Source organism: Planococcus citri, chromosome 4 (assembly GCF_950023065.1).
Source record: "Planococcus citri chromosome 4, ihPlaCitr1.1, whole genome shotgun sequence".
In the NCBI taxonomy this organism is placed as follows: Eukaryota; Metazoa; Arthropoda; class Insecta; order Hemiptera; family Pseudococcidae; genus Planococcus; species Planococcus citri.
The window spans coordinates 66866060-66883106 of NC_088680.1; the positions used below are offsets into that span (position 1 = coordinate 66866060).

The window sequence follows — 17047 nt, forward strand, 5'->3', positions numbered from 1 at the left end:
TTAAGAACCACCGAATCGGTTTCAAAAATATATTCATCTTTCGAAAACCTTTCTAAATCAAGTCTACAAATACCCCTATCTCTCTCCCTTTGATAAAAAAGGTTCTCTATACTGAGAAACTCGTTAAAGAAAACTACACACGTGCATTTACGAGTAGAAATTACACCACTTTCGAAACTTATCGTTCACTGCTCGGCCAGGTTGTTAAAATTTTCAACTTTCGTAGCTCGATTGTCGAAATTTCCGACGCTTCGCTTCGATAACACACTTTTTATCTACGCCAGTATTGCGAAATACCGAAAATAACAAAAATTTAATACCAGCCATATGTTTTTTACCACACACACTCTCTCTCTCTATCGTCGCCATATGCGCGATTATATCGCGAATTCCATCGACGACGTTTAAGTGCTTATAGAGTTACTATATATCTCGCATTTAAAGCTGCTGGTTGAATTTTTTTTTTCAAGTGTAGGTATACGATTCGTACGAGGAAAGGTACTTCAAATTTCGAATAAATCATTGTCGACGGTGATTCGTACGTATAGAGCGGCAGAATGGTGCCTCTGTCTCTTCTATATCTACTTCTACACAGAAGTACTCGAATACGGAATAATACATATAACGCGTATGTACATTACGTACTTTGACGTATTGTACGAGTATGTACAACCTGATTTCCTCATTAACAGGATGAATGAAACGATAACCTTAACTCCTACGCGTTTTTACATTCGAGAAATAACAAATCCACAGCTGCATATTGTCGCTATCGCAGAATGGAAAATGATTTTATGAATGACTGAGCTCAGATTACTTATCCTTTCCTTTCGAGATGCTCGGTTTTTTGTGATAGGTTCACTCCTGGGGCCAAAATTTAGGTCACCTGTGAATCTGTGATATTTATTGCAAACATTCGCACAAGCAGACTTGAAAATTTGAAAACATTTCAATTTATGGGACAATTTTTAACTCGATATATATTTTCTGGTAGCATAGAAAGCTGAAGAGAGGAGGGGGGAATTTTCTCAATTCATTCAAATGTGGAAAATTCTACAAAAAACTAGACAGCTAAGCAAAGCTTAGCTGCAAAGTGTGCGTAGCTAGCTGCCTTTTCTACAGCTATAGCCGTTATTACATCTAGGTAGTGCATAAGTGAATCAACCATGTCACAGTAATGAGAATTTTTGAAACTCTCACTGCTTCAAAATAATAATTGTTTTTCATAGTTTGCATTGTTTTAAAATCTACAAAATTTCAAATTGATTTCCCGAATTCCCCATTGCTACAATTTCATAAAGTTTTCAATAAATTTTTAGAATTTTGCATTGCTGCTGAGTTAGGAAATTTGCAATCAATTTTTAGAATTCACATTGCCTCTAAATAGTCAAATTTTGAATAATTTTTCAGAATTCTTATTGTCTTTAAATTAAAAAATTTCAAATTCAATTTTCAAGTTCATATTGTCCACAAATTGTAAAATGTTTACTCAATTTTTGGAATTCACATTGCCTCCAATTTTTCAGAATTCTCGTCTTCTTCATAAATATTACAATACTTATTTCATATAATTTTCAAGTTCACATTATCTGCAACTTACAGAACTTTTAATCAATTTTTGGAATTCTCAGCGTCTCTAAATACAAATTTTCATATTATTTTTTTTAGAATTTCCATTGTCTTCAAATTTATAAATTTTCAAACCAATTTTCAGAACTTGCTTTTTATTCTAAATTAAGAATTAAATCTTATAAAATATGTTAAGAATTTGCATTGCCTCTAAATTACACGAAAAAAATATGGGTAATTTTTACAAAAAAATGTAACTAAATACTGGTATTTAGCACAATTAAGTACCAGATCCCATTCAATAATTTTTACTGTAATCGTATAGTAAAACTTATCAGTTTAATAAATTTTGCTATAGGTACCAATAGTAACAAGCTAGGTCACAGGTGACCTGGCAACGGGTTCCCCGTAAACTGGTAGGCATTTTTCACAAAATTTATTTTTATTATTTCGATGTTGAATTAAAATTTTGAAAATGAAACGAAGTGATCGGTAGAATCGTTGATAACGAAGAAAGCTCATTTAGTCGACGTTGAAGAAGTCAAGAGTACGCATTGAATTGACCAAGGAAAACGAACAAAATATATGGTTGCTTTTGAAAATTCAAATATTCAAAAATCCGAAAGCAAAAATTGAAAAATCAATATTCAATTCGGACAAGAGTTTTTTGGTTATAGGGTACCTACACTAGTTTTATTAAAATATCGGATTAAATAAATTTGACATACACAAAGCATTAATAATAAATTATAAGTACCTACTACCTTACCTAGCTACTGATAATAAAAAATAAAAAATAGAATTCTTAAATCAGTCTCGGATTTGGTATTGAAAATAATAATCGCTGATTGGTCAAGTGTTGATATTTCATTTTCATGTACATAGTAGAAATATTTGGCCATGTTTATCTTAGTCTCTAAAATATTCGAAATTAATTTCGATTTTTGATAATGCAATCTTTGGGAATTAATTGATAATTTCCAAAAAAGAGTATACATGGTTTTATTGAAATGAAGTCGGATCAATTTCTTTTAGATTTAAACATTCAAATTTATAAAAGCATTGATACGTATGTAAACAAATTAAAAATTGAATTCTAAATCAGTCTCGGATTTGACATTGGTACTCCAGATAGCGCTAGTATCGAAGTGTTGAAAAACTGAAAACCTGAAAGTGAGCGATTTTAAACTGGCGACTAGGTACAGTATAATTTGGAGGATGTTTTTTTCGGAAGTCTTCGGAAATGCTTCGGAAGGATTCGTATGACTTGGAGTTTTTTCATTTTCGCCCGGTTTCAGCATTTCACCATTTTCACCTAATTATGCAGTTTTAATTTTACGTCTTTCAACTCGTCATGAATGATGAAGATGAAATTAAATGGAAATGGAAATGAAATATGAAAAATCAAAAATCAAAAATGTACATGTTTATATTTACGTTGCCTAGCGAACAGCGTTGAAAAATTAAAATCCAAAAATGTGGGAATGAAAATTGAAAAATAAAATAAAAGTCGTAAATCTTTGCATCTTTTAACGTTGTATGGTAAGAACTAGGGCACCTTTGGCACCTATGAGGTATTATAGTTGAACGTTGAACTCACGTTGAAGCTTGAGAGTTGATGTTGATATTCCAGTAGATATGATATTTGAATTTGTATTAATTAATAAGAGAGTACCTAGAGTATCATTTTTATTTTCAATGCCAAAAGAAAAAATAAATTACCACCTACTCCATTGAAAAGGAGAAAGGAAAGGACCAATGTAAATTGTAAAATACATATACCTACCTAGTACCTCTACCTACATAGTACATAGGTGGGGTGTATGTGTACGATACCAAATAATTACAACATTATTAAAAACGAAAACATCGTCATTTTTTTACAAGAACAAGTCGATGACTCAAATTTCAAATCAAAATTCTAAATCCAAAATACCTACATGTTATTAGGCAAGAATCAAGATCAAGAAATACGTAATAACGTATAATATGTACTTCAATAGGATATTATGAATGTTGAATTTGAATGTTCATAATTATCATACAGGAGTGATCCCGAATACCGGGCGAAGATGAAAAACTCCAAGTCATACGAATCCTTCCGAAGCATTTCCGAAGACTTCCGAAAAAAACATCCTCCAAATTATACTGTACCTAGTCGCCAGTGATTTAAATAGGGTTCCCCACAGGTGGGGGGAACCCTAAAAATCATTTTGTTTTAATAATTTTTACTAAATCATGATAATAAAAATTACATGTTTCAATTGTACAAAAATTAGTTTAATTACTCATTTTGAAGTAATTTTTAAATTATAAGTAAAAAGTTAAAAATTATTCATGTCAAGGTAATTCTTACTTTATACTTATGGCTATAGGTAGACAAAAAATTAATGAAATGAATTTTTAGTTAGCAAATGATAATTCATAACTCAGTTTCAGCATTATTTTTGCCCCATTACCATGTACTAGTACTACTTACCTATCCAATATTCCTATGAAAAATCCGCCACCTACCAACTTACCTCACGGGGATTCGAACCTGGGTCCCTAAATTGCCTATTCCTACCTACATGCCCTAACCACTCGGCCACAACTTTGTTACGAGGGTTGAGGCACTAAAATAATATATTTGTTTGGTAAACGCCCCACCAAACCACGCCCACTTGGAATTTACAGCTAACAGGCCGGGGGTGTAACAGGGTATGGAATAGACTGGGGGTATAGCAGGGTACAATGAGCGGCAGGTGTTCTACAAGTCCCCTTTTCCCTTTTTTAGGATTTAATGCATTAAAATAATGAACTAAAATTGCAATTACTCAGCAATTACCCATCCGAATTGAATGAAAATTAATCTATTCCCTCCGCCTTAATGACTCTCAAATGGTGTCCAATAGGTACAAAAAATGGTTGGATAGCTTAAGAGAACATTCATTGTAATTGAAATTTCAATTTCTCAAAGCGAAACCAATAGTGTGCTACGCACACTAAAAACACAGGGTGACCAGTCTTTTGAAGAATTGTTTTTTTTTTCAATTTTTCCGACCCATTTTTTTCAATTTTTTAGATTATTTCAAGAGGAAGGAGGGGGAGGGGAAGTACTGTTCAAATTTTTTCTGGATGATCAAGAAACTGGGATCAGAAGAAGGGGTAGGATGACTCATTGTGAAATTTTGAATAGTATCTCTCCTTATAGCTGAATCGTTTCATAAGGATGTTTATTTTATACTGGAAAATTTAAACTTCAATAGTATTATTGTGTATCAGAATCCTGAGACAACCTGAGGAGCAAGATGAGGAAGCAGGAAAGGTAAAATGTCCTGAAAATCAGAATTTCTGCAATTTTTTAAACATTCCAGCCACAAAAATATGCATAAAAATAGAATTTTTGAAACTACATAATGATCTCACGAGCCTCATATTTTGAGAGAATTTTTGCACATCAAAATATTCAATAATAGTGAAAATTCCTTCAATTCGACAATTTTTCGAGTACAAAAATTGAAATATGTAGTTGATTTTAGAGACCCAACACGATGAGTTGGGAGGAGAGAGCCTCAAAATTTAAAAACTAGAACTTGGTTCGTTTTCAAAATTTTGATTTTTTTGGCTCCAAAAGAGCATGTAAAATAACATCATCATTCATCAACCAAAATTTTAGGAGCTAAAGTGCATCTTTTGATTATTGGTGAATTTTTGAAAATCAAAGGGCCAAAAAAAAGAGGAAAAAAATCAAAATTTCACAAAATTGATCTACAAATCTGAAATTTGCTATACACCTATTTTTCACTTCCTAAATTAATTGAAGATAATTTCGAACTATTTAGAGCAGTTTTGAAGCCTCCAGTAGATTTTTGAGAATTGAAATTTTCACAAAATTTTACGTAGTGAAATTGGTAAGTTGATAAAATATTTCTTCTGGATCGATTGTAGGTGGTTTCAAACCGTTCTGGAGTCTATAAAAATATATAATTTTTGATGCTACATAAATAATCTCACAAGCCCCTTTGAAAATTACTTCAATTCGATAATTTTTTTAATTGAGAAATTGAAATCATTAATTTCAAGCCCTAACACGATGATTTGGGAGGAGGGAGTCTCAAAATTGGAAAATTAAAACTTATCTATTCTAGTTCATTTTCAAACATTTTGATTTTTCAGCTCCAAAGAAGGTGGAACTGGACGAACAAATTTTGAACCGTATAAATCTAAATAGAAAGCGCATGTAAAATAACATCACCAGCCAAAATTTCAGGACCTAAAGTGCATCTTTTGACTATTGGTGAATTTTTAAAAATTAACGGGCCAAAAATGAGGGAAAAAATCAAAATTTCACAAAATTGATCTATAATTCTGAAATTTGTTATACACTCCATTTTCCGCCTCCTAAATTAAATGAAGACAATTTCGAACTATTTAGAGCAGTTATGACGAAGCCTCCAGTACATTTTTGAAAATTAAAATTCCCACAAAATTTTACTCATTGTCAGTAAAATTAGGACGTAAAAATGTATTTCTGCTTAATCGATTGGAGGTGTTTTCAAATTGTTGTGGAGTATCCAGCCATATTTGTGAAATTCCTGACCTTCATTTGGACAGATTTCAAGGCAATCTTCAAAACCTGGAATTCACAAAATATGTCTGGAAGCTCCAGAACGATTTGAAATCACCTGCAGTCGACTTGATAGCGAGTCGAAATCAGAGTTCAGAGTAAATTTTGACTTTTCAACTCCATTTGGTAAAATTTTGCAAAAATTTCAAATTTCAAAAAACTGCTGGAGGCTCCAGAACTGTTCAAAACGGTTCGAAACCGTTTCCAATCGATTCCGGAGGTGGAAAATAAGATATATATCAAATTTAAGCTCTCTAGGTCGATTTAGTAAAATTTGGATTTTTCCCCCTTTTTTTGGCCCAAATTTGATTTTCAAAAATTCACCAAAAATCAAAAAATGCACTTGAACGTCTGAAATTCTGGCTTTTAATCATTTGAAACTCCTCCCTAGAGAGAATGAAAAAGCAGAACGTTTAGCAAGAAATTTGCTTAAATGCTTCAATTTTTTAGTGAACAAAGCGTGAGATTGTGTCTAAATTTATGCAAAAATAAATTTTTTCATTTTCCAATAAAATTTGAAAAAAAATCAAAATTCTCGAAGAAGGGGAAAATGTCTTTAAAATGTCATTTTTTGATAGAAAAATAGAGAAAAGCAGAACAAACTTTTGTGAAGAAATTTTTCCAGCTGCTTCGATTTGGGGGAAGAACGAAGAAAAGTCAAAATGTTTTAAGCTAATTTTTTTCATTTCCAAAAAAAAAAAAAATTAGAAAAAAAAACATAATTAATGGAAAATTATGGTAGATCTGAAAAAAAAACACAGAGATTTTGTTGCAATTCAGACGAAAAATCAGAACTTTACTTGCACTTCTTCCATCCAGTTTTAGAGCTAACAAAATATTCGACATGCACTTATTTTTTGACATTTTGGAGCACAAAATTCCTCCTCTCTCTTCCTTCAGAAATTTTATGATTTACAATTTTTTTTTCGCAGAATCCTTGAATTCATTATTTGAAAAAAAAACGATTTTTTGAATCAAAGAAATTGAGAACAAACTTCAACTTTCCAACTTTATCTAAAAAATTATATTTTCTTTTCATTTGTTTTCGTAAGACCCTTCATTTTTCTCAAACACTCGATTTTCTCTGACAAAAAATTGGAAAATTCCTAAAAAATTTTCATCACAAAAAACTCCATTTTTAAGGAAAGCAAAGGAAACTATGAATAAACAGGGAATCAAAATGATTGTAGAGAATAAAGTCTTATCAGCTTTTACCATAAAGCTTTCTTTTCGAGATATTTTGAGCAAAAGTGAAAAATCTCGAAGATCTTCGTCCTAAAAATTATCTCAACAGTCTCATAAAAATCAAAAACTCAAATCAAAATTCCACCAACTCATCTACGATAAGCAAAAAAAAAACACACACAAAATAGTACATCCATCACCGAGAACTATTTCAACAAAATGATAATAACGTGGTTTGTCGAATCCATTGGGGCAAAAAAGGGGGCAAGGGAGTGCCAAACTAATTTCCTGCGGATTATCAATGAAATAATACGCTGATAACAGAGCAGATAACAATGAATATGGTACGTTCGACTTTCTCATTAGTTATAATTTTTGGAAATATTTTTATCTATACGTTCGTATGTAATGTAGTTTATCGTATTATTAGTAAGTAGATACATTGTTGCAATATCTATCGGAATAACTAACCTAAAATCAATTCCCATGAACTCCGCTGTACTGTTTCGATTATGATTATTCCATTCGACATTGGCACATTTGACATTTAAAACAGAAGTCAACAAATGAACGATTCGTATACTTCGTGAAATTTTCAATCACTTGGAGCAGTAATAATCGAGTTATTATCGTTATCATTTTTTTGTGAGCAGCATCCTTATCGTTGAAATATTCAACTTGGAACTGGGAGGAGAAAAATTCCGATAGGTTCAGAGAATAGAAATGTTTCCTCGAATGAGAGTTGAATATTACAATTAAGAGACATGAGAGGGTCCCGAGAGAATTAAAATTTTAGCATTTGAAATTCATAAGGCCTCTCAATAAGATAACATAAAATTTTGCAGTAAAAAATTATAAGTTCTTATTCACAAAATGAATACAAGAAGGTCAAGAGCAGCAAGGAACGAAAATGATGGGAGGAGGAGGAAGGGGGGACTAGAAAAGGCAAAATCAAAAATATTTTCAAAAAATAATACGTTAAAATGCTCGGGAAAAAAATCTAAGGTAAAAATTTGACGCTTCAGAAGTACTTTTCAGGCAACAGGATGCATTTCACATCACATCTTTCTCAATTCGCTGAATTATTAGAAAAATAAATCGACCATTCGTCAGTAAAAATCACCTTAGCTTTAAAAATCTGACCATCGTTCTACTCTGATTTACTCATTTACAATCAGCAATTCTGCTCAATATGTTTAGAAAGTTCTCAGTTGTGGTAGCTCGTTTCAAATGTACACAAATTCCTGCACCTTGAGTCATTTCAAATGAGTAATATTCGTTATGTAATTCGAATTGAACGTGTAGTTCACAATATAATCAAGCTTGTTGTTACGAATTCGCTGTTTCGAAGTTCGTATACGATAAGTACTCATTGGAAAGTCAAGTTCAGTGAGCGAATTCTGATAAAAAGTAGACTGCGATAAACATAACTGCATAAAAAATTATAAAAGATGTTTGAAAATTATCTATCGTTGAAACATGAAACGTTTGAAGGATGATTTCAACATTTTGAAACATTTTTAAAACCAAATTTGAATGAATATTGATCACTCCAGGCTTCAAATTTTGTTACTCTACTCCTTTCATCTCCTCCTCACTCAGTTGGGTCGTCACTCTAGCGGAAAAATTCGCAACCAGTGGTATTTTCAACAAACAAAAAATACCAGTAAAGAAAATACTTCATTTTTCTATGCACAGTTTTTCAGAAAAAAAAATGCAAATGCATCGAAACGATGCAAGCATCAACAGGTCCACCCCACGACACGCGATGCAACATTTTCCAACCGGAGCAACACTGACGCCGCACCAGACGAAAGGGGGGAGGGGAATTAGCACACAACTACACGGTAAACCTGCGGCTAACCACACGTTGAATGTGACAAGTCCAAATTCCACAAATTCAAACAAAAAACCCACCCACGCCGAATGAAAAACCGCCAAAACTGAAACATATGGCACATGGCGATCAAAACTACACCCATTCAATCTGTAATTTCGAGTTCAACGAATAAAAAGAGCAGTAAATTTCGCCGAACGTGAAGAAGAAATTGAAAAGCAACAAGTTAGAGTAAATAAAAAACCCAATAGGTATGACTCACCGTAGCTAGATCGTTATCCCAAATATCATTGAGTTCGTTTGATTCGACATCCACATCGTAGAGTGACTTGACCGAGGAAAACGAATCCATTTTTGAATTGAATTCCGGCTCCAGGCTGAATCCGAATATATCCATGATCACTTTTCGCACGTTAATAATACAATTCAGTCGAATATATATCTCGAGATAATCGAAGAATGAGAACCAAGATTACCGTAACGTATTCGCGATAATGAAACTTTTACATGACAAAATACACACGACGAATGCGATGCAGATTAGTAAAATACTGCACACGAGAAATTACTATTATTATTATTAAAATAATATACCAGTGATTACGAACAGAATGATGATGAAGATGAAGGCGTATCGTATCGATATCGATCAATTATTATTTAAACGCACACTCGTATTAAGAACTGGAAATGTCGTCAACATGTCTTTTATAAAACTACATAAATTCACTAGTTGAATGTAGATATTTCAAATTAATAATATAACTGAGATAATCTACGAAGTACTCGGCTATGCTAAAAAGAACGCGAAATATGCACTGAACATACACATTAACTAATAACGAACCGGCTAAGCAAAGCACTAACGCTACACTTCTTTCGGTAACACTACACAGGCCGCATCACACACTTGTAAACATCGGCGCGCGCACCAATCGCAATGCCGCGTTGCAGTGTTGCCTACGTTGGTGAAAAATCCCGCTAGGGTTTGTGAGGAATTTGAAGAATTTATTTTTTATTTATAGGGGTAGGGGTAGTGGTAATGGTTCTTATTTTTTTACCTCCCAGAGAGAATTGAATTGGGTTGGACGAAAAAAATTATTAATTACTAGAAAATGAGTTCGTTATCTTTTTTACCCCCGTCGGCCCCGTCTTCTAACTAATTTTTTTTAGCCCTCTATTTTTTGCTGGGTTATAAAATATTGTAACAACATAAATTTAAGATTTTCTCAAAAATGATTAATCAATTACGCTAAAAAGTGCTCTTCGCATTAGCATTGGTGTATTCATTATTTTTTCATTGCTTGAAAAAGACTGAAAAATTAAATTTGAGAGTTTTATAGTCAGGTTTCAATAAGGGTCATTCCACGTCCATTGGACCAAGAAGTGGTAGGGGGGTTCGGCGATTTTTTTTAAATTTTTCCTGTGGAGAGACCTTCCGAAGGGATGACCAATGGCGCAAATCGCAGCTGTCTAGCCCATTTTTAAATTTAAAGGCAGCCAGGGGGTGTCAAAGTTTTCAGTGAACCTAAAATATCATCCATTTCAGCAGTGGATTACTCGATAACCGCGATACCTACCAAAATGGAACTTTTTCCCATAGTTAGGGGTTTTGAAAGGCTTTTTGATGATATCATAAAAATCAGTGTTGCAACTTTTTTTTGTACAAAAAATTAGCTCAAAAAGTTTCGAAACGTAGTTTTCATATCGTTCCGACTCTCAAAAATTCTGAAAAAAAAATATTATGGACAACTTTTCATGTTGAACAACATACTAAAAAATTGAGATGGTAACATGTTGCAAAGTTGAATTAAAAAAATTCAAAGTTTGCGAAAAAATGCGATTTTTTGATTTAAAACATGAAAAAAAGTTTTGAAAGGTGAAGTTGACCCATTTGATCCCTATTTGTACGTATCTGTTGAAAAAGTTGAAAAAAAACCTTTTACTCGATGAAATGAATTCCTCACAAAAAAATCAAAATTCCAAAAGATTCAAAAAATGAACGAATTTTTATTTTTTTGTTGCGAGTGTAATTTTTAACAACTTTTTCATGAAATACGTCAGAAAGAGGTCAAAATAAGACGACTGAATAAATTTGAACTTTTTTTGATGTTTGAAATCGAAAATTGAATTTTTTCGAATTTTGATTTTCTTGTGAGGAGTTCTTTTCATCGAGTGAAAGGGGTTTTAAACTTTTTCAACAGATACGTACAAATAGGGATCAAATGGGTCAACTTCACCTTTCAAAACTTTTTTTCATGTTTTAAATCAAAAAATCGCATTTTTTCGCAAACTTTAAATTTTTTTAAATCGACTTTGCAACATGTTACCATCCCAATTTCTCAACATGTTGTTCAACATGAAAAGTTGTCCATATATATTTTTTTCAGAATTTTTGAGAGTCAGAACGATATAAAAACTACGTTTCGAAACTTTTTGAGCTAATTTTTTGTACGAAAAAAAGTGGCAACACTGATTTTTATGATATCATCAAAAAGCCTTTCAAAACCCCTAACTATGGGAAAAAGTTCCATTTTGGTAGGTATCGCGGTTATCGAGTAATCCACTGCTGAAATGGATGATATTTTAGGTTCACTGAAAACTTTGACACCCCCTGGCTGCCTTTAAAAATGGGCTAGACGGCTGCGATTTGCGCCATTGGTCATCCCTTCGGATGGTATCTCCACAGGAAAAATTTCAAAAAAATTGTTGACCCCCCCCCCCCTTTCTGGTCCAATTGACGTGGAATGACCCATAATGCAATAGGTCATCCGCTCGCTAATTTTGTCGAAAACAATTTTACATATTGATTGATTATTGTTCTACACATCAATACAAATAAGAAATTTTGCCCAGATACCTATTTTTCTCTCTCCTCCTTTTCTGAGGAACCATTTCCCTAACTTGAAAATCCGTCCATCTTCTCACCCATTGGTCGTACAAAAAAAAAATGTTTGAACGAAAAATTGTTCCTTGAAATCTCCTCTACAACGTGATTATCATCAATTTTCATTTAGAGTAACCGTTGAGCTTAAAAGTTCAAACAAAGTATTCTCAAAATCATCAAAGTCAGTTTTTTTCCTGCCAAAATTTACAGAGATATACTTACTCGTAGGTACCTAATTAAAATGTAAGTATATAATAACAAAAAATGTTTAGAATTAAATTTCCTTTTGAAAACCCCTATCTCAGCCAATTTCCTTGCCTCCCCCTTCCCTCCGGATTCCATAGGACCCACGCAACTTTCCAAGTTTCCAATATTCAATTTCAATGACAATTGAAAATAACATTGACAAAAATTGTTTGTTTTCATTCAATAGTTGATGCTACAATGCGTAGGTATGTAGTTTTTGATTAATATGTATAAGTTAGGATGCCTGTCGAAACTATGGGCTCGTTCTGTGAACATGAATGGTTTATTAGAAAATTTTAATATTAAGGTTGGGCCTCCCAAAAAATTAAAGTTATCAAAAAATAGACAGTCTCTGCGTTCAGAATTCTTCTAAATAATCCTCCATTTATGAAAGAACCCCCCCCCGCCCCCTGGTAATCCCACAACTCTATTTTAATCCTCTTCTATTGAGCCTTTCCCGAGTTGGAAAAACTTTTAAAAATGGAATATAGATCAAAGTTGGAGACATTTTTTTGAAATTTTGTCATTTCTGTTCAAAATTCTTCTGCGTACTACAAGTTTTTTTTTTTTTTTTTTTTTTTTTAAAGAAAATATTTCTCTTGACTTGTCTCCTACCCCAACAATAGCTTAACTTTCCTTGTACGGAGTCCCAACAAAGTTTTAAAAAAAAATGAAAAATTTGAAGTCCGTAACAATGTATTGGAAATTTTCCAAATAGGCTCAGAATCATAAAAACCATCTTATTCGACCCTTTGATGAAAAATTTACCAATTTTTGATTTTTTTTTCAACTTTGAAGGGCTCTATACTGGTGAAATAATATTTTTTTGAGAGGAGGGAGATTTTTTCTCAAAAAGTACGTTAAGTATTTAGAAGAATTGTGACCAGAAGTAAAAAATTTTCTCCGATTTGATTTATTTTATTTAAAAAAAAAAATTCAACTTGGAAAGGGCTAATGTACAAAAGGATCAAAATAGCTTGGGGGACCAAGGAATGTTTCTGTTTAGAAAAAAGGATTATTCAGAAAAATTCTAACGCAGAGATGGTGACTTTTTTGTTAACTTGAATTTCGCTTAAGCTAGTTTACTACCTATATATATTATACTTTTATTTCAAAATCAAAATTTTTTATTATGTACATTCAAATTCTAAAATTAAGGTGTTGTCAAAAAATTAAGTCATCGGAAAAAACATTGTTTTTTACTTCTTAAGATACGAATTTTCAAAAAAAAATTCTCTCACTTCGCTTTGGGCCTCTGTTTTTTTTTTTTTTTTTTTTTTTTTTTTAAAATTGAGATAGAACTCTTATAAAAATCTATCAGGTACTCAAATTTTAATTAATTTTTAAACCAAAAAAACACTTTTCATTTGAAAAAACATTGTTTTTCTACTTCCCAAAAGTATAGCTTTTGCTTTCACTCCACTCGGGCCTGTTTGCTTTTTCATTTTGAAAATTGAAATTTTTAAAAACCTATTCTAAAATTTTGAGCTAAGAAAGTGAACGAATTTTTATAAAGCGTTCTTTTTTTACCTATCGAAATACCAATTTTTAAGTTTTCGCTCTCGGTTCACTCGGATCAATTTCTATCTCTTTTCTAAACCAAAAAAAAACTCTAATTTTGAAACTTCCATAAATTTGAAAAGGAAAATAACATTTCTTTTATAAGCCTCAATACGAATCAATTGGAAAAATTATCATTTCATCATTTATTTCACTTTGAAAACTTGCCATTTTATTAGGCAAAATTGGTATTTTTTTCATGACAAATTTTTAGCCCCCCATCATCTTTAATTTTGTTCCTGTCAAGTTGATTAGTTTGTGGGATATTGAATAAAAAAACAAAAACAGAAATCAATTGCTCAACTTGCATTCATGTATCTAAACATGAGAAAAAACAGGACGAGAAATATTCTTGAAGGGGCGAGGGGTGACATTTTGAGATCCTCATTCGGTGCATCTTCCAGAGGCCCCCAACCAACCCAATCCGCACATGGAAATTGGTTTTTGCTGTGAAAGTTCTTGCTCAGATTTTATGTTTTTAAATATACTTACTCAAGTTACTTATACTTACTTACTTACTTACTTATTGCTTTTCATAAATTTCTGAGTATTCAACTTTCCTTTTTTTTTTGTTTCGTTCAAAACTGTTAAATGCAAAGAAGTTGACTTCTTGTAAAAAAAACCTAATAATTTACTTCTTGAATTATAATTTTTTGAAAACTTCGGTCCTCGTTTCGTTCTCAGGTCTGTTAGTTTCTCTTTTTAAAAACCAAACATTCTAAAAATGTATTATTCATACTCAAAAAAAAAAAATCAAATCAAAAAATAAACTCCTCAGTTCCTCACATGAAAAAAAAGTTTTTTCACTTCTCATCGAAACTCAAATTTTTGAGATCTTTTCCCCGAGCCTGTTTGTTTTTCGTTTTCAAAGTTTAAATTTCTAATAAACCATCATTCATACTCTAAAAAAGCTTTTGTCCTCAGTTTGTTCGGCCTGTTTGCTTTTTTCAAATTTAGAATTTCTATTTTTTAAAAAAAACATCATTCAAATTTTAAAATTTTGAATCCAAAAAAATCAAGTCTTCACATAAAAAATCAAAGCTTTTTCATCTATTAAAATATGAATTTTCGAAAGCTTTAGCTCTCAGGTCGTTCGGCCTGCAAAAATGAAGATAATACACTATCTGAGAGATATATGTACTTACCAGTAAAATTTACTTACTTATTCATGCTCTATGCAGTTTTTCCCGAAACTAATAGTGTGCTGTATCTTGTACATAATTTCAAAATTTAAATCGATGTAGGTACATATTTCTTTCGGTTTTGAAGATGACAAAATTTTTCAGAGGATCTTTTTTTGTAGAAAATTAAATTCCCACATTCATTTTTCAACGTAAAATTTTGAAAATTTCAATTAGTTTTCCAATACGCGCCAAGTAAATATGTTTTAACACTCATAACAGCGTTATGGCATTATTCAACTCAATTGCTCCTAGTGGATCATATCAAGGTGTGCCTATAAACAGTTGTGTTAGATGGGTTGCATATTCAAAAAAATTTTGAAATGAAAGCTGAATATTTTTCTATAATTTATATAAAACTGCCTGTAACATGCAATTTTCACTTTTGGAAGATATTTTGAAATTTTAGCATAATTTTTTTCAAAGATTTATATTCATTTTTTTTACAACTACTCACTAAAAAGTTGCCAAAATTAGTAGAAAACTGACATTGTAAAATAGTAATTTAGCAAAGGGTCAAAACGAGCTATTTTCACAAAAATTCTCCTGAGAAAAACGTGTTTTATTTGATTAGTTTTGTGTGCGATTTTTTTCTTTTTTATTTAACATAAAAAAACTCAACATTTTAGTAAAAGTGTTAAACTAAGAATTTTAGGTGGATGAAATGTATAAAACAAAATTGTAGAACTCAAAATGTCCTGTTAAAAATAGCTAGCATTCGGTGCATTCCTTTGGCATAACACTTTCCTTAAGTTTGCCTCATTTAGCATAGGTAGGATTTTACATTGCTCACAAAATCACTGAAATCAAGTAATTTTTCATAAAAATCACTGAGATTTACATAAAGACTGGCGAAGATCGCTTCAAAATGAGAAACAAATCGAATTTAGCGCATTTTTTTATCAGCATTACTTTTCAACTCCATCATAGCGCAAAAAAATTGTTGACTTTGGCAATTCTGTATAAACACGAATAAATTAATAAAGACCAACAACAGTTTCAAAATCTTGTAATTAATATTGAAATTTACACTTTGCAGAACACCACGCATTAACCAGAGAATAAACCGTGTTGAATACACAAGTCAATGATGGTACTGGAAATGCAGAAACTAAAATTTAGTATACGTCCATCTTATCACTTGGCAGAGTGGCCATATCCTACCTCTAACTTAATGCCCCTCTGTACCTACTTTCCTCTCCAAGTTTTAAGAAAATTTCTAGACGGAATTTATTAAAAAATTTTTTTCAATGTTACACCATCCTCAGTTGTTTTTTTTTTATTCGTCATTTAAGTATTCATTTTTTTGTTTTGGAATGAGTTAATAATCATTACACTTTGCTTCGAATGATGGCAATATGGAAAAATTTCACATGAAGGCAATCATGACCGACAAATCAGTTACTGAAATCGATGAAAGGTCAAACAGCAACTGACCGCCCCTCACCTGCTCTTCACAAAAAATCACCACACTGGCATCAAAGGAAGCGACAAAAAACATACTTATTCCATTGCTCCCAAACAAATGTTGCCCTTGACGTGAAAATTTACTCAAAATCGAAAATTTCGTGCACAAAGGGCACTCATCATCATTGGCAGGGGAATAAAACGGGCCCCAGTCAATACGAGATGTTCAGCAGTGTTAAAAAGGTTACATTTACATAGAATGTTTACCGAATATACGCATAACATAAATGGGAAACCCTGTCGAGTGATTTACTAACAATTCAAAATTCAAATGACCTATCTTTGTACAATAAAAAATGAAAAATCTTGCTTGTTATCGTTTGTTTCATTTCCATAATAATAGGTATGTACCTACATATATATTTATTTTTCTTGATGCGGGAAATCACAAGTAAAAGGGACTCTGCTGGCAAAGTCTTTGAATAATATTGGGGGGGGGGGAGTAGTTGCAGTATTCGGCACTTACATTATAGGTACTGGTACAGGATATTATGTTTTCATTAATA

At 32.0% G+C, this 17047-nt stretch overlaps 1 protein-coding gene across 1 annotated transcript in view; it reads right to left on the minus strand.

The window, feature by feature from the left end:
* LOC135842316 (cyclic AMP response element-binding protein A-like) overlaps window positions 1–10081 on the minus strand; it is a 232153-nt gene extending 222072 nt beyond the window's left edge. Inside the window, exon 1 of the mRNA XM_065359712.1 lies at window positions 9463–10081. Within this exon, the coding sequence (XP_065215784.1) occupies window positions 9463–9597 (135 nt within the window). The 5' untranslated portion in view covers window positions 9598–10081. The remainder of the gene's footprint in view (window positions 1–9462) is intronic.
* Between the last annotated feature and the right edge of the window lie 6966 nt (window positions 10082–17047).